The 18,685-nt window shown below is 41.3% G+C and overlaps 1 protein-coding gene and 1 pseudogene across 5 annotated transcripts in view; one reads left to right on the top strand and one right to left on the bottom strand.

The window, feature by feature from the left end:
• Nucleotides 1-7,268, top strand: part of SORCS1 (sortilin related VPS10 domain containing receptor 1) — a gene marked incomplete at both ends in the record, with an annotated part of 574,332 nt that extends 567,064 nt beyond the window's left edge. The window contains 3 exons of one of the 4 annotated variants that reach the window (XM_079705434.1): nucleotides 1,984-2,089; nucleotides 2,211-2,371; nucleotides 7,189-7,268. In XM_079705434.1, coding sequence (XP_079561560.1) covers nucleotides 1,984-2,089; nucleotides 2,211-2,371; nucleotides 7,189-7,268 — 347 coding nt within the window. Of the gene's footprint in view, nucleotides 1-1,983; nucleotides 2,090-2,210; nucleotides 2,372-3,862; nucleotides 3,999-4,127; nucleotides 4,193-7,188 lie in introns of those variants that run through there. The other 3 variants (XM_079705435.1, XM_079705437.1, XM_079705436.1) reach the window with 3 other exon arrangements.
• A 7,517-nt stretch (nucleotides 7,269-14,785) lies between these two features.
• Nucleotides 14,786-15,367, bottom strand: LOC307051703 (WASH complex subunit 3-like; annotated as a pseudogene). Its single transcript has one exon. The product of its transcript is annotated as a WASH complex subunit 3-like (transcript).
• Nucleotides 15,368-18,685: the final 3,318 nt, after the last annotated feature.

Here is an 18,685-nt window from a genome sequence, read left to right as displayed (position 1 = left end):
CCCATTCTCAGAAATATCTTTTTAAATTTCAGATATCTCCTGCTGAAATTAGCCCAGGGTTGAAGTATATAGAAAATTGTGTGTGTGTGTGTGTGTGTGTGTGTGTGTGTGTGTGTGTGTGAGAGAGAGAGAGAGAGAGAGAGAGAGAGAAAGAGAAACTTGGTTTAAGTCATAGTTCTTCCATTTATTATTTCTGAGTCCTTTGGAATGACACTAACCAGTGAGGCCCTCACTGTTCATGTCTGCTCAGTGACGATCACCACCCCACCTTCCATTGCTGAAAGTCAATTGCAATAATGTCTATGATAAATGGAAGGTGTTCTTTCCCTCCTGCCTTCCTACCAATAGTGGTATGAGTTCTGAAGTATTTCTGGACTCCTTTGCACTGTGTTTGCCTAAGTAAATGAAAGAGACCTTAATTTTTCAATTTCCAGCTGGAAGCACATTTGCCTTGGGTGTTCCATTCAGTGAACCACTCCTGTCTCGTCACACACTCATACTTCACAGCTTAAGCTCTGCTTGACTCACAGAGGAGAGAGAATCACAGAGGTTGCTTCATTTTAGTGCTTTCTAAAAGCTGATTCTACTAAAATAACTAAGCCTGTTTTCTGAGAAAAAGGGCTTGACTTGTGTTTTTCACCCAAACTGGTACATGGGATAGGCTTTCCAGTAATGGTTACTGCGTGGCTGGGATATAATTCTTCAGTAACCAGACAAAGCAGAAGCAGTCTCTGGTCTTGTCTGAAATCATCAACATTGCAGTCACCTATTCTTGAATTTTTTACCTGGGTGACTAGAATGTTGCGCTCTTGGCTTTCAACAGAGAAAAGCCACAGAAAATGGTGCTTAAAGGTCACCTGAATTTCTGGGTATCAGGCTTTGCTTAGATTGATGGAAGGTAAAGGTCAGCATCCAGGCTTCTAAGGGGTTCATGTGGCTTGCCTTTTATGCTGGAGCTATACTATGTTTGCAAAATATCACTTTTCTAGAGGGTAAAAATTAATTGCAAACAAAGTCATTAAAGTAGAGCAGGCTTGACCCTGAGATAGAGGAGGAGGGTGTGGAGGCAGAGAGAGATGTTCCCCAGAGCTGCACGCCGCTACAAGCAAAGTTAAGGAGGGAGAACCTTTTATGGATGCCAAGGCATCTGTTGGGCCCAAGTGGAGAACTCACTGCCTCTGAGAGGCTGGCACCTCCTGGTGCGAGCTTTCAGGACTTGGGCAAGTTATGGAGGCGACCCTGGACTGCACATTCCTCCTCCAGCATTAGAGCAGCTGCCCTTGTAAAAGATTCACTTAGCCATGAGTTTCCAAGTGCAAAAAATGTAAGCAACCAGTCCTTTCTCTCATAAGGCAATTGCTGGGATAGGCGTTAGAGAGGTTGGATAATTCATAAAAATATTCCTGTTGATGTTTTTTCTGGTTTTCTGCATTGCTTAGTGGGAAAAGCTTTCATTCAGAGTATAGGAAAATTTAATACTTATATTATTATAAATATTGATTCAAAGTAATAATAGCAGTGGCAATAAAAGCTAAGATTTATATAAAGGTCTTACTATGTGCCTAGCACTGTTACCAGTGCTTTACATACATCAATTCATTTGATCCTCACAAGCACCTAATGAGATATGCACTTTTATTCTCGTGTCACCCTATCAGCCACATGAAGGTAGAGTAATTTGCCCAGGAGCTCACAGCCAGCACATGATAGAGCAGGCCTTGAATCCAAGCAGTCTGGCTCCAGAGTCTGTGCTTTAAATTTTCCACTGAGCTTCTTGAACGGGCCTGCCTGGAGCATTCTGGGGGCTGGGACAGGCTCAGATGCATCTGCATGTCAAGCCGTGTGACATGCGTCTTGTGTGTACATCCCACGTGGTTTTCTGGGACTCACTGTGCCTCTGTGTGAACAGTGCAAGCCTGTCGCAGAGGCACGCCCGCCCACCTGCCTGCTTGTACCCTGACCATGCCTTGCTTTCTCCCCTAGCCCCGCTGGTGGACCTCACTCCAACCCACAGTGGCTCCGCCATGCTGATGCTGCTGTCCGTGGTGTTTGTGGGGCTGGCGGTGTTCGTCATCTACAAGTTCAAAAGGTGCGTGTCCCTCCGTCCATGTCTCCCCCGCTCCCCCTTCTCCCTGACAGGTTCAGAAGCATTTGTCGCAGCGATGTACGTGGCCCGTGCACAGCAGTGATGGTTTCTGTTAATGTTTTAGGAAGATCCCGGGGATTAATGTTTATGCCCAGATGCAGAATGAGAAAGAACGAGAGATGGTCAGTCAAGTCAGTCACCCTGAAAGCAGGCCCCATATCCCTCAGACTGAACTCAGGCGGCCTGGCCAGCTGATAGATGAGAAGGTGGAGTCCCAGCTCATAGGTAAATGATTCCTGGTAGCCCTCAGCTCTTCAGCCTGAGTAGTCTATGGCTGGCTCTCTCTCTAACCCTTTCCTGGCTCGACGTAACCACTTTTTCTGCTCTAACATTCCTGAGAGAAACAGCTAAGATGCCTCTTTCCCTGCTTCTTTCCATTAGAGAGAAAAAAAAAAAAAAACCTTTCTTGCTCCTATTGTGTTTTTTTTTTTTTCTCTTATGAGTTTATTCCTCTTTTTTTCAAAAACCCTTGCTGAAATATTGGGCTTCAAGTGTTCATGGTCAAGGAGCAAAGTGTTTGTTCCAACAATATACAAGAAGGGCAGGCCTCAGAGGCTGGATCTGCTGGTCTGGAGGGCTGGGCAGGGTTTGAGGGTGTATAATGATCAGAGCAAGCTGTGGCAGCATCACCTGGAGACAGCTCTAAGGAGGGCACACTGCTCCAGAACATGCATAGAAGAAAGACAGACTGATCACCCTGGGATTTTTAAAAATCTAGCAGTAATCAGAAACTGCCCCCCAGGAAACATGGAACCTGAGAATTCAAGAGCCATGAAGTTGGCAGAACTTATCTCAGGAGTGGGGTTTCCTGAGAGAGAGTGCTGGAGGGTTAGACTGTGACAGAGCAGATTGGCAGATTTCTTCCTCCTTTTCACCTGGGCCCTACCAGGAGTCTTAAAAATGGATTTCAGCATAATTCAGTAGGGCTCACTCTCTGTCTGGGGAGGAAGCATGGGAAGCCAACAGCGAGGTATAGAGAGTCTCAGGGTCATTGCTAAGTTCTACTATTTATTGTGGAGGGAATTTCCCAGGAAATTAGACAAACCCATGGGGCCACCATTGTGATCCATTTCTCTCCTTGTTTCCTCCTGTCTGATGGCCCTAGGACTTGAAGCTGTAAATGTTCCCATCTAGACCCTGCCTTGCTGACTCTGATGGATAAATTATTATATAAGCATTCATGCTTCACTCTGATGTGATAATGCCAAATCACCTAGAACGTCCTATGACTGTTAATCTGGTACCTGGGGGGAAAAATGAGTACTTAAAGGGAAACAGAGCCCTCTCTTTAAATGAACATGGGAACGTTCTGTTGGCTGTATTAAGGGGAAATTTAAATGTGCTGCCTGGCTCACATCAGAGGTAAAAATAACAGTGGCCCCGCATCTGGTGTCCAGTTTTCACAGTGTGCTTCCTTTTATTTGGGGAGACGGTGAGAAATGCGTAATTGCTTTGGGTTAAAAAGAAAAAGGCTTTTCTGTCTTCAAGTCCAGAGAAGCATTCACCCTATTTACTTCTAAAGCTTCTAAGTGCATTTTTGTGGGTCATTTGGTTTTCAATCCCATTTCCATGGGGTATGAAGCACAGCCGCTGTTTGCTTTATTAAAGTAGCAATCCCTCCTTCGCCAGGAACAGCTCCCAGCACGTTACACCGTCTCTGACACCTTTGCATTGCCAGTGTCATTAAATGAGTAAGTGTTACACGTTTTCTCTTAGGAGAGTAGCTTTACCCTCCCCTTCCTCCCCTTCTACTCAACCTGGTGACTCATCTCTCCGATTGCAAAGAGCAAGACACGCCACTCCACCTTCAACGCCAAAGCGGGGATCTGCCGGGGCTCAATTTGCCATTTAAGGAAAACCCCCAAAGGCTACAGGCGACCTGCTGATCAGGAAGGAATTTCGCTCTTGTCAAGTGCATCCTTCTCCATGACCACTAACTTTGTGTTTTTTTTCTTTGTTGTTCTGTTTCCTATTTTGCCAGGAAGTATTTCCATAGTTGCTGAGAATCAAAGCACAAAAGAAATCCCTACCTATGTAAATGTTTGACTGGAGGACGCCAGTAAAAACAAAAACAAATAAAATAAAAACAATCAAAATGTAAACAAACAAACAAACAAACACTCACTGCATCGGGACTTTTTAATTCTTCAGACACAGACAACAAGGGTTTTTAGCTTTAAGCCTGTGCATGTGGACAGTACCTTGAGAACATGCTTGGAGGGGCAGTGTACAGGTGCTCTATTTTAATGGAAAAAACACTCCCCTCCCCCTTTCTTCTCCTCTCTCTTTTTTCTGATTGGTTGTGTTTGTAGAAAATTCCTAACATATATAGGCCAAGGAAATCTGCATGTATTTTTGGAAATATTCTTGGCTCTAGACTTAACAGCTATTTTAGCACTACAGGCTGATGGGTGGATTAGCTACCCCAGCCCTTTTCACAAGACACAAAGACATGCACAGGAGTTTGAAACCCTGGGCTGTTTCTCTGTTCCACTTTACTTGTTGCCATTTTTCCCTTCTAAGTTATCTTCAGGAGTTCTGTTGGCCGGCAGGGGCCACAGGTTGCCTTCTCCAATCTGTACGGCCACAGGGACCAAGAAGCAAGTTCAAGTTCCATGGATGCAGGCAGGATAGGGAAAGAAGGAAGGCAGTCGGGCAGGAGTGTCAAAAGTGGACCTGTGTTTCCTGTCTCCCCCTTCCCATCACGACAGCTTCCCCTTGTAGCTTTCCCTACTCCTGCTCTGTGTGGAAAACAGAATCCGTTACCCGCATTCTTACCTTCCCATTTGTTTGCTCTCCACGTGTGGTCATGATCTGTCAATGTCTTTGTGTCTCTTCCTTCCAGTCCCCAAGTTATCCTTCAACTGCTCCTGCCTTTTCTTCCCAAACATGTTGCTAGATTCTGGACATTCATCCTGATGTTCTTTAAATACTGGCCTCGCCTCTGGCAACCCTGCCTCCACCACCCAAAGCTAATGATCTCTCTGTCAACTTTGCACACGCCCATGCATGCAGCCTCCATACACACTGACCAAGCAGCATCCTGCCCTGCAGGGTTTAGTTTCATGTATCTTTTTTTTTTTTTTTTTTTTTTGTATCCTCCTGTAGACCTGCCTCTTCCAAATATCCTTGCCTTTCCCCCCTGGAAACATATAATGTGTGTGAAAGAGTTGAGATATGCAAAGCAATTCAAACCTGGCCCATGTACCTTAGAAAAGAAAGCATACAGATGAATAGTGGTTTTGTCACACCTTAACAAAAATCTCCTGCAGTCAGATTCCAGAAGATTCTTGTGAGAAATGTTTTGAATGTGTTACTATGTGGCAGGGCAATTTCCTCCTGTGATGGTTGCTATTACCCAGTATTTCCCCTCTCACAGTAGAGTGAAAATATTTGTAAAATGAAACTGATGTTAAGCCGAAGAAGAAGCAAGTTAATGGATTTGATGTTTGAGTGTCAAAAAGTCTTGAGAATATATGGAGGTCTTGTCTTATATTAGGATGGGATTGTGATTATGTAAGATGACCCTAGACTTCTTACATGTGTGCTCTCTGATCTCTGAGCATAGTATTAGCAAAGGAAAATTTAATAAGCATAAAGGGGAGGAGTTATCAGACTCAAGCAGATTGGCTCAAAGCATGAAGAAATCCCAGTTCTCCCAGGGCCATCATGAAAGAAGGTCCAGAGAAAGAGGGAAACAAAATTATGTGCAGCAGGAGCCCTTGGAGTATTATGGATTGGATAAAGCCCACTCTAAAATGTAGGAGAAAGTTATTTCAAAAGACCACTCAGAGTGTAGCCTCCTACTTGGCCATGTCCCCAGGCCAGCGTCAGGGTATAACAAGGCCCTGGGGACAATGGGGGTGCCCTAACGATGCTGACAACCACTGCCCTTGTGTAGCTCAAGTAGGGGAAGAGTAGCAACACTTCAGTCAGAAGTTAATCAAGCAGAAGATTTTATGGTTGAAGATGCTCGGTATGAATCTGGGAAACGGATGATGCCTAAGGCAGCTGTCTATTTGTAGAACTCAAATGATCCCCAACCTGCCAGGCTTCCTATCCCATAGGAAACATCCTCATTGAATCTCTTCAGTTGGAGCCTCCCAAATTTAATCTGGAAAACAGAGTGTTTGGAAACCAAAAGAGGCTCATTCACAACAGTACAGGGAGTCCTCAGAGTTGCAGTTCAATAATTTTCATTGCTAAACTATGAAAAAGGGAATAACACTCAATCTAGCACAGTGCCTTGCCTAGAATAGGTATTAAGAAAGTTATTTGTTGAAAGAATAAATGAATGGATACATGAGAAGACACAGGGAAGAAGGGCTTGTAAGTCCTAACCTAAAATAGAGATGGACATGAGATGCCTGGCGTTTTGGAAAGTGATCAGAGATGGCTGGTTCTAGATTCAGCATCTCCAGGGTCCTCATGTGCCTCTCCTCAGAGCTCCCTCCCACCTGTAGGAGACGAGTGAGGCAAAGTACTGCTCAGAGGGGACCTTATTGTTCTTATGATCTAGCTCCATGTTTCTCAAAGCGTGGTACCCAGACCAACAGTATCAGCATCACCTCGGACTTGTTAGAAACACAGATTTTGGGTCCCACTGACCCCAGACCTACTGAATTAGAAACTCCAGGGTTGGGGCCCAGCAATCTGTTTTTACAAGCTCTTCGGGTGATTGTGAAATACACTAAAGTTTGAGAACCAATGTACTAGGCCATGCCAGCTCAATCCCGAAGAGAAGGTAGTAATGAGAAGCTGCCAATGGGGGGGGACCCAAGTGCCTACCTACTCAACAACAGCAGGTGCAGACACAATGAGGAGTTTGGTAGGCTTGAGGCCAGAGGAATGGGTGGGGAGGGATGGATGGGGAAGGTAAGATTCAGGGCAAGCTACAAATCTGATATTGCAATGTTTTCCAAAATCCCAGAAGGCAAACTGCATGCTCTACCCTGAACTACCCAACCAACATTTTCTCCTTTGCCTTATTTTTAATTGGATTCACTGTCCAAAATGCAGAGGTTTGCTTTGCTTTTTTTCAGAAGTTCCAAACAACAACTTTGAGAGGAATGGGGTGCTTGGCAGCTGTTCTGTGTTTTCCAGGATTCCAACTGAGCATTGAAATTCCCTCATTTGCCAACTTATTTTTATAGGAAGCCAATTTAAAAAAAAAAAAAAAAAAGAAAGTTTTCTTATAGTATTGAACTACTTCTAATTTTAAAATGACTTTTTTGATGTATTTTTTGTTAAATACTATGTAGTGTAATGTATAATTGCTCTTGTTTATTGCTTTTACAGTCATATTTATTAAACAGATAATGTCTCTGAAGTCTATGCCTCAAGGTGTTTATTTTATTCCAAACGTCGGTGTTCAGTCCGGATATAGAAGCGATGCATCTATAGGGTTTCATAAAGACTAATTGCATGAGACTTTAGTAAACACTACAGGTTTGAGGTGTTTGGTTTTTGGGGGGTTTTGGGTTTTTTTGTTATCAACATAGGATATATATTCTACTACCTGAATTCTAACCTGCATTTCAGGTGACTGTATAATATCTGTCACTTTACTGTTACTTTATTCTATAATATTTAAAAAAATCATTCCAAGCTGGTTACATTGGAATGAGTAACATTCACACTATTGTTCATTCAAAATGAGAAATTATTGATGTGGAACAAACCCATTCAAATTTGTTCAGAAGCTTGTAGTTACTGAAGGACCAAACCTGCATGTAATGAACTGAAACTTGGGGAGTGGAAAGAGCTCAAATGCTAGAGTAATAATGGCTTTGATACTGGAATCAGGACAGTGGAGTTCGCCTTCCAGCTCTACCAGCTATGTGACCTTGAGCAAAGCTTTAGTGTCCTCATGCATATAATTTGAAGGAAAAGGACACCTTCCAGCTCTGGTATTCTGAGTGGGTGAGTCATTCCCAAGAGTCCCAAATAGCTGATTTAAACTTGGTGGAAAATAAAGAGGTGGACTGGATCCAAATCCTTTTGGCCTTGTGGTGTCTTTTCTTGGTCAACATTTTGTCCTTGTATTTGGTTGAAACATTCATGAAGGCACAAAACCCTCCTTAGCCTTTTCAAAGACTTGCCAGGCTTGGAATGGCATTGCCTCATTAGGACAGTCTCAGCACGCAATTGGAATTTCTATTGTTTTTTAGGTGGCCTTTCACCTTTCCTTTCCCACAGACTAAGTCTTCCTTCCAACCCATCATTATTTTCCAGGCCAGAGCCTATACTGCTTTTCTCCATCAAGAGCAGCTTATCTCCTATGTCACTGACGGTACAGGCAGTCAAACAAAAGTCATTCCTAGGGATTGCAGACAGAGGGGATTTAATTCAGGCAATTTGTTGCTTGAGGAACTGAAGAGCCAAGATGCCAAATAGGGGAAGGTGAAGTGACTCCAAGATGAGCATCAAGAGGAAGGCTCTATCTTCCCTGGGCTGGAAGGACAAAGGGATCCCTAGAGCGCAGGACCCAGGACCACCAGATGGAAGCTGAAGTCAGGGAGGATGTGTCTGGCAGAAGCTGGAGCCACAGAGGAGACATGGCCATTGCCAGCAGTGCTGCCCAAGCAGAGAAGAGGGGGAAGGGGAGCTTGCTCCAGGCCTCCCATCTCCAGCCACTGTTTCCCAGCCCAAGCCAGTGAGCAGTGGAGCCTGGGAAATGTAGTTTTCTGAATTACTAAGCAGAACAAGGAGGAGTGGGAAGTGGACTTGAGAACACAGATGGGTGACTGGCACAGCACCTCTCTCAAGTTCTGCCCATGTCAAGTCCAACAAACCTCCTTCAACCCAAAGGCACTTATTAACTAGTCGGTGCTCCTTTCTTGGTGCCATTCTTTCAGGTATCCCCCTTTAAACAATGCATATTTAAAATGTGGCATTAAATGTAAAATAGATAGCTAGTGGGAAGCAGCTGCATAGCACAGGGAGATCAGCTCGGTGCTTTGTGTCCACCTAGAGGGGTGGGATAGGGAGGGTGGGAGGGAGATGCAAGAGGGAGGAGATATGGGGATGTATGTATATGTATAACTGATTCACTTTGTTATAAAGCACAAATGAACACACCATTGTAAACCAATTATACTCCAATAAAGATGTTAAAAAATAAATAAAATGTGGCATTATGTTTATGTATGTCCTTTTACACCTTTCTCACCAAATTCTGTGCTCTTCTATTTTTCATGTCACTCCTTCAGCCTCCAGCTGACAGCACTGGACATCACCATTAGGAGGCACTAGATAAATGTTTGCTGAAACTCAGCCCTTTTCAGTTTAGTGTGATTTTCAGTTTAGTGTGGTGAGCAAGTCCACTTCATTTAGCAAAGACCTCTGAGGTGTCCTCTTGGTCTGACTCCCCTTACCTAGCTAGCATCTCTAATTACATGTTCAGTTGGTCATTTGTCAAGAATCAGCATGTCTTTGCCCTTCCTCTCTGTTGCCACTCAAGCTGCTGTATTCAGGGAGCTATTCTTAGATATTAATTTAAGTGAAATAATTGCAGTTTAGAAAAAAAAATAAAACTGGCTAGCAAGTAGCATGAAAAACAAAGGCCTAAGTTTGTTTTCTGAATCATGATGTAATTTGTTTTCCTATTTCTTAGGGGTTAAGAGTATTTTGAAAATGCATGTTAGGCTCACACTTTCATAATGGGGAATCCCAAATTAATTCCAGATGGACATATATAAAGAAATAACTGTTATAGTTTCCATGTTAAATACATGAGAAGGGATCTTTGGTTTATAAAATACAAATAATTATTAATCCATATGTGGTACAAACATTTTAGGTGATGATAATACAACTGTGAAGAAGGCTGTTATCTGCCTTCATGGGCATATATTCTAATAGGGACAAATAATAAAATTTAAGGTAACATATACAATGGTATCCTACTTATAAGATAATTTTAGGATATAGGTTAAAAAAAAAAAAACCCAAAAAAACATAACAAGGAGTGGAGTAACTGGGATGGGAAAGGGAAGAGTTGGTCCCTGGCTTCTCTGAGATCTGAAAATGTTACCGAACCAAACTTGGGTCCACTTGCCTGCGTGCAGTAAAGCTAATCTACTGACACCAGCTTGTGAAGGAAAGTGCAGTGTTTATTGCAGGGCTCTAAGCAAGGAGTCCAGGCAGCTAGTGCCTAAAAGGCCTGAACTCCCTGAAGGCTTTCAGGGAAATGTTTTTAAAAACAAGGTGAGGGAGGGCGGTTGTGGGGTATGTGATCAGCTCGTGGACATTCTTCTGATTGGTTGGTGGTGAGGTAATCGGGAGTCAACCTCATCAACTTTCTGGTTGATGGATCTGGGGTCTACGTGCTTGTGGGCAGCATACAGTTAAATTCTTCCACCTGGTGGAGGTTTCAGTATCTGCAAAACAGCTCAAAGGACGTGGCTCAGAATATCTATAGCCCTTGAGAAGTCACTAAAAGTCCTTGACTTCGTTTAATGGCTAAACTGTTACTATTTTGTCTTGCTTCACAGTTTCCCTTTTTTTCCTGCATTTTCTCACGTCTCTGATTAAACTTATTCTTTGACTAAAGTTTTTCTACACACAAAAGGCAAGTAGAAGACATGGGAGGAGGGGGTCTATTCTGGGAAGGCCCCATAGGGTCCTGCTGGGTTGCAAAAGCTGAAAAGGAACCAGCCATTCAGAGACATATACACTGTTCAGTGGTTAAGAAATACACAAATAAAATACTTATCTTGAAGAGGACCTGACATTTGCTTGTGAAAGTGAGTCCTGACTACTTACAGCTTGTGGTTATTTTAAAGGGGTGGAAGGAGCGATCTGAAATCTGGCAGAAGGTTGTGCTACTGAATGGATGGTGTGGCTCTTAACACAGAGGCAAATGGAGATCACTGGTGGATGTATGCGGTGTGTGTGTGTGTTCATGTGAGCATGTGTGTGCGTGTTCTGTGTATTTTTACACAGCTGAATTCATTTGGGTATGGTTTTCTGTGTTCATCTAATGTTTCTCATTGGCAAAATCACACATAAGCAAACACAAAATTTGCATTATCCTGAAACCTGTTTCTAATATATCAATCACATTAGAAAAAATATTTACATCTTCAAAAAAAGTTTTATAGCAGAACTGACAGTAATTCAAATGTTAGTTTAAAAGGAGTTTAGATGTACTGGTAGAAGAAAGAAGTCTCACTTGATAGCAGACATAAAAGATAAGAAAATAGTACCAATCCTCCACTTCCTCACCATCATCATTAGCCTGAGGACTTCTGCAGTGGAGACTGGCAGCCACCTCACTCTACAAACCTTAGAGCATCATTCAATTTCCACCAACCACAACAAATGACATTTAGAAATACGACTTTGGCCCAAAGAATGTTCAACTGTGGCCAAAACTCTTTGTTAAGGAAGATGACAGTATGAAAGGGTATGAAAGGTATTTATAAGATATTCCATGAAAAGTGAACCAGTAAAGAAAGCTTTAAAATATTTAAAATAAGCTTGTTATCTAGATAATGAAGCCACTCTATGAACAATGCTAAGATATTTCAATAGATGCATGTATAGATATCTTGATAAAAGCTTCTTGCCAATGTAAACATTGAAAAGAATTCAGTAAACAGTATTTATAAATTAGTTAATCATAATATATATATATATATGATAAAGTAGAATGCTTCCAGTAAAACTATTTTTCTTTTTTTTTTTTTTTTTTTGTGGTACGCGGGCCTCTCACTGTTGTGGCCTCTCCCGTTACAGAGCATAGGCTCCGGATGCGCAGGCTCAGCGGCCATGGCTCACGGGCCCAGCCGCTCCGCGGCATGTGGGATCTTCCCGGACCAGGGCACGAACCCGTGTTCCCTGCATCGGCAGGCGGGCTCTCAACCACTGTGCCACCAGGGAAGCCCAAAACTATTTTTCTAAGGAATATTTAATGGCCTGAGAAAAGTCCCATGTGATACCAAGAGAAAGCAGAATCTAAGACTTCACACAGTATGAAAATCATACAGAAAATAAATAGGGACAGACTGAGAGATTAAAATATAGTAACACTGGTTATTTCTAGCTTGTAAAATGCCAGGTTTTTAAAAATTCTCATATCTTTGGATATTTTCTGTATTTTTTCTAAAATGAACATATATGGTCAGAAAAAAATGCTATTTTAAATAAAACTTACAAGAAATATGGAGTAAATCTAAAATATATTTGTTTATTATGCTAATTATATAATTATTATGAATAGTTCTATGTTTAACATAATATGTAAAGTTCATAGAAAAGTTCAAAATTGTTGATGGTATATACTTAAATATCTTTAGTAAATTAAAGATAGCTTCTCTAGAGCAAGACAATTTTCATCTCATTTTTATCAATTTATATTTATATTGAGATGAAAACATTTTGCTATTATGGCACCTGCAATTTAATTCACGAAATTTCAAATGTTTAAAAATTTTAAACTGTATAACTTTGCTAACTGTGTTTATATGTATTGTACAAGTATATACACACACACATGAACATGATTAATAAAATTTTACAGTATAAATATATAAATATGTACATTGTTCAGATGTGTGCACATGCAAATAGAAATAATTAACAAGGGAAATAATTAAGGATGAGATTTTTTCCATGGAAATAATCTGAAAATACTCTCAGGAGATCTAGAAAGGAAGGTAATTATTGAAATCTTTTTTTTTTTTTTTTTTAATATGGCAGAGAAACAATCAGAACGTTATTTGGTCTACCTACTATAGCATTCCCAACTGTTAGATGTATTTTCAAATGTGTTGTAAGTATTGTTTCTTCTTTTTAAACTCTTAAAATTGTATGCAACATGTTACAAGGGAGTTCAGGCTGTGGGACAAGAGGATGGGAAGCGTTTGATACAAGTAGGGGACAATGAGCTACAAAAGGAGAGGAGACACAGGTGGTGATGGATGGTACATTTGCTGTGTTATAAGGAATAAATGATTTAAAACATGTAAATACTTCAAGGTAGTATGCTCATTTGAATCATGCAGAAACCTTGGTCTGGGAAGGTTAAGTCCCATGTCCGAGGTCACATAGCCAGTAGGGTAGTAAAGTCAGAATTTCAACCCAGTCCTCCTAATGGATATGCCCACTCCTCTTTCCACTCTACCACCCTCCCCTCCGGCCCTCCTCCAGGTAAGCCACAAATAGGAGATGGTTTAAAACAGAAAAATTGCATGTTCCTGCAGTTCCCTACTCCAAATATAGTTGTGGGAAAGAACTTACACAAGGAAAAGAGTTATCATTCTTTTGAAAGCACACAACAAATCCTGCCTCAGCCCTTACTACTGAGTTACACAAATAGTGTAACCTACTATTTTCACCCTACTTTACGTGGTACATGGGGAAGTTAGCCCACCTAAGCCCTCCCAGAGGAAAGAACTGATATTTGCTACTAACTTTGTTAAACAAGTGGATATAGAGGAAGTGTATTCCAAATACCAGCACGGAGTAATCTGAAACCCAGCAGCTCGTACAGCACCCAGGGGGCTGCATGTAAACTGTAGATACAGACATGGCTCAGTCCATTGAAGATTAGCTTCCTTACTGATTCTCATGCCTCTGAATGAAGTTTCTACCTCATTGCAGGGCAAGATCTTTCATCCTCACTTTGGCCCATGGTGTGAAAAGTAATAACACAGAATGAAGCCTTGTGGTCCTGTTATATACAAGCACACTTGACCAAGCATGTTTTTGTTTTTGTTTTTAACTGATGAGAGTCCACGGTATTGTTGCAAATAGGAAAAAACTGGTTGGTTTGGGATGTCCTGCTCAGTCACGGTGCATCATGAGACTTAAGTGGGAAGGAAGAAGAAAGCAAGCCAGGAAAGGACTGGTGAGGCAGGACTGACCCAGGTGAGTGGCTGCTTCTTGAATTTAATGTAGTATCTAAAGAGACATAAAAAATCTAGATTGGGGCTTCCCTGGTGGCTCAGTGGTTGAGAGTCCGCCTGCCGATGCAGGGGACATGGGTTCGTGCCCTGGTCCAGGAAGATCCCACATGCCGCGGAGCGACTGGGCCCGTGAACCATGGCCGCTGAGCCTGCGCGTCCGGAGCCTGTGCTCTGCAATGGGATAGGCCACAACAGTGAGAGGCCCGCGTACCACAAAAAAAAAAAAAAAAAAAAAAAAAAATCTAGATTGTGTTTGGCCCAATCCCATAGGTGAAACATGTAACCTAAAGATTCCAATCAGTGATTATATCAGAAGTCAGTCTTTTTTTTTTTTTTAATAAATGCTTTATTTATTTATTTTTTCACAGAGGAAGCTTGGTGGTGGATATGTAGCCATTGGATGCTTTTATGACGAAGAGTTAAAGTTCAGGCTCTATTTCTTATAGAATGTAAATGTGCACCAACACATGTATATGTAATTGTTATCAAAATTAAGCTTAGGGCTTCCCTGGTGGCGCAGAGGTTGAGAGTCCGCCTGCCGATGCAGGGGAAACGGGTTCGTGCCCCGGTCTGGGAAGATCCCACATGCCGCGGAGCGGCTGGGCCCGTGAGCCATGGCCGCTGGGCCTGTGCGTCCGGAGCCTGTGCTCCGCAATGGGAGAGGCCACAACAGTGAGAGGCCCACATACCGCAAAAAAAAAAAAAAAAAAAAAAAAAAAAATTAAGCTTAGTCACTAAAAGAAGATTCGCTGTCTGAACTTTCTTCTGTATTTTTTTCACCTTCTACATCAGGCACTGGGGCATCTGGCCTCTCAGGGAGATCTGGGTCTAGTCCTTCCGATATCATTTTGTTTCTGATTGCCATCACTGGAACACCCACTTGAACCATTTTGAGATATCTGGCATATCTTATGTCCTTGGCTACAGTTAAGATATTTTCTGGTGTTACTTCACTTTCCCGTGGTCCAGAGTCTTGTAAACGGTTCTGTGGTTGCTCTGAAGTGGTTTCAGAATGTGTTTCATTTGTGATCCTAGTGACACTTATAGGAGATACTTCAAATATGACATCATCTAGCTCTGGGATAGATGACAACTTTGCATCTAAAATATTGAGAGTTGTTTCAATTTGCTAGAGATGAAGAGAAAGGTCTGCCAGTTTCTCCTCACAAACTGTAGAAAAGAGGTTGGGGAACTGTACAGTCTGCACCACAAATTCGTTTAGAAAAGCCACTGTTCTTTTCTGTTGAATAGCTGGCAACTTAGTCAGGTCTATGCCTGACACCGTGAGAGGAAGCCCATCCTCATCCATCTCCTCAGCAGGCGGGGGACCCAGGGCTCACCCACAAACCTCTCCCTGACCGGGCCCACCCAACCCAGTAATAGCATCCTAGTGGTTTTTTTTTTGTTTGTTTGTTTGTTTTAACATGTTTATTGAAGTATAATTGCTTTACAATGGTTTGTTAGTCTCTGCTTTATAATAAACTGAATCAGTTATACATATACATATGTTCCCATATCTCTTCCCTCTTGCGTCTCCTTCCCTCCCACCCTCCCTATCCCACCCCTCTAGGTGGTCACAAACCACGGAGCTGATCTCCCTCTGCTATGCGGCTGCTTCCAACTAGCTATCTGTTTTATGTTTGGCAGTGTATATATGTCCATGCCATTCTCTCACTTTGTCACAGCTTACCCTTCCCCCTCCCCATATCCTCAAGTCCATTCTCTAGTAGGTCTGTGTCTTTATTCCCATCTTACCCCTAGGTTCTTCATGACCTTTTTTTTTCCCTTAGATTCCATATATATGTGTTAGCATACGGTATTTGATTTTCTCTTTCTGACTTACTTCACTCTGTATGACAGACTCTAGGTCCATTTACCTCACTACAAATATCTCAATTTTGTTTCTTTTTATGGCTGAGTAATATTCCATTGTATGTATGTGTCACATCTTCTTTATCCATTCATCCGATGATGGACACAGGTTATTTCCATGGCCTGGCTATTGTAAATAGAGCTGCAATGAACATTTTGGTACATGACTTTTTGAATTATGGTTTTCTCAGGGTATATACCCAGTAGTGGGATTGCTGGGTCATATGGTAGCTCTATTTGTAGTTTTTTAAGGAATCTCCATACTGTTCTCCATAGTGGCTGTATCAATTTACATTCTCACCAACAGTGCAAGAGGGTTCCCTTTTCTCCACACCCTCTCCAGCATTTACTGTTTGTAGATTTTTTGATGATGGCCATTCTGACCAGTGTGAGATGATATCTCATTGTAGTTTTGATTTGCATTTCTCTAATGATTAATGATGTTGAGCATTCTTTCATGTGTTTGTTGGCAATCTGTATATCTTCTTTGGAGAAATGTCTGTTTAGGTCTTTTGCCCATTTTTGGATTAGGTTGTTTGTTTTTTTGTAATTGAGCTGCATGAGCTGCTTGTAAATCTTGGAGATTAATCCTTTGTCAGTTGCTTCATTTGCAAATCTTTTCTCCCATTCTGAGGGTTGTCTTTTGGTCTTGTTTATGGTTTCCTTTGCTGTGCAAAAGCTTTTAAGTTTCATTAGCTCCCATTTGTTTATTTTTGTTTTTATTTCCATTTCTCTAGGAGGTGGGTCCAAAAGGATCTTGCTGTGATTTATGTCATAGAGTGTTCTGCCTATGTTTTCCTCTAAGAGTTTGATAGTGTCTGGCCTTACATTTAGGTCTTTAATCCATTTTGAGCTTATTTTTGTGTAGGGAGTATTCTAATTTCATACTTTTACATGTACCTCTCCAGTTTTCCCAGCACCACTTATTGAAGAGGCTGTCTTTTCTCCACTGTATATTCTTGCCTCCTTTATCAAAGATAAGTTGACCATAGGTGCGTAGGTTTATCTCTGGGCTTTCCATCCTGTTCCATTGATTTATATTTCTCTTTTTGTGCCAGTACCATATTGTCTTGATTACTGTAGCTTTGTAGTATAGACTGAAATCAGGGAGCCTGATTCATCCAGCTCCGTTTTTCGTTCTCAAGGTTGCTTTGGCTATTCGGAGTCTTTTGTGTTTCCATACAAATTGTGAAATTTTTGGTTCTAGTTCTGTGAAATATGCCAGTGGTAGTTTGATAGGGATTGCATTGAATCTGTAGATTGCTTTGGGTAGTAGAGTCATTTTCACAATGTTGATTCTTCCAATCCAAGAACATGGTACATCTCTCCATCTATTTGTATCATCTTTAATTTCTTTCATCAGTGTCTTATAATTTTCTGCATACAGGTCTTTTGTCTTGTTAGGTAGGTTTATTCCTAGATATTTTATTCTTTTTGTTGCAGTGGTAAATGGGAGTGTTTTCTTAATTTCACTTTTAGATTTTTCATCATTAGTGTATAGGAATGCCAGAGATTTCTGTGCATTAATTTTGTATCCTGCTACTTTACCAAATTCATTGATTAGCTCTAGTAGTTTTCTGGTAGCATCTTTAGGATTCTCTATGTAGAGTATCATGTCATCTGCAAACAGTGACAGCTTTATTTCTTCTTTTCCAATTAAGATTCCTTTTATTTCTTTTTCTTCTCTGATTGCTGTGGCTAAAACTTCCCAAACTATGTTGAATAAGAGTGGTGAGAGTGGGCAACCTTGTCTTGTTCCTGATCTTAGTGGAAATGGTTTCAGTTTTTCACCATTGAAGATGATGTTGCTGTGGGTTTGTCATATATGGCCTTTGTTATGTTGAGGAAAGTTCCCTCTATGCCTATGTTCTTCAGGGTGTTTATCATAAATGGGTGTTGAATTTTGTCAAAAGCTTTCTCTGCATCTATTGAGATGATCATATGGTTTTTCTCCTTCAATTTGTTAATATGGTGTATCACGTTGATTGATTTGCGTATATTGAAGAATCCTTGCATTCCTGGAATAAACCCCACTTGATCATGGTGTATGATCCTTTTAATGCACTGTTGGGTTCTGTTTGCTAGTGTTCTGTTGAGGGTTTTTGCATCTATGTTCATCAGTGACATTGGCCTGTAGTTTTCTTTCTTTGTGACATCCTTGTCTGGTTTTGGTATCAGGGTGATGGTGGCCTCATAGAATGAGTTTGGGAGTGTTCCTCCCTCTGCTATATTTTGGAAGAGTTTGAGAAGGATAGGTGTTAGCTCTTCTCTAAATGTTTGATAGAATTTGCCTGTGAAGCCATCTGCTCCTGGGCTTTTGTTTGTTGGAAGATTTTTAATCACAGTTTCAATTTCAGTGCTTGTGATTGGTCTGTTCATATTTTCTATTTCTTCCTGGCTCAGTCTTGGCAAGTTGTGCATTTCTAAGAATTTGTCCATTTCTTCCAGGTTGTCCATTTATTGGCATATAGTTGCTTGTAGTAATCTCTCATGAACCTTTGTATTTCTGCAGTGTCAGTTGTTACTTCTCCTTTTTCATTTCTAATCCTATTGATGTGAGTCTTCTCCTGTTTTTTCTTGATGAGCCTGGCTAATGGTTTATCAATTTTGTTTATCTTCTCAAAGAACCAGCTTTTTGTTTAATTGATCTTTGCTATCATTTCCTTCATTCTTTTTCATTTATTTCTGATCTGATCTTTATGATTTCTTTCCTTCTGCTAACTTTTGGGGTTTTTTTGTTCTTCTCTCTCTAATT

This window comes from Hyperoodon ampullatus (assembly GCF_949752795.1).
Source record: "Hyperoodon ampullatus genome assembly, chromosome: 1".
NCBI lineage: Eukaryota > Metazoa > Chordata > Mammalia > Artiodactyla > Ziphiidae > Hyperoodon > Hyperoodon ampullatus.
The sequence above is the reverse complement of the archived record's forward strand: the minus strand, read 5'-3'. Positions and strand labels throughout refer to the sequence as shown.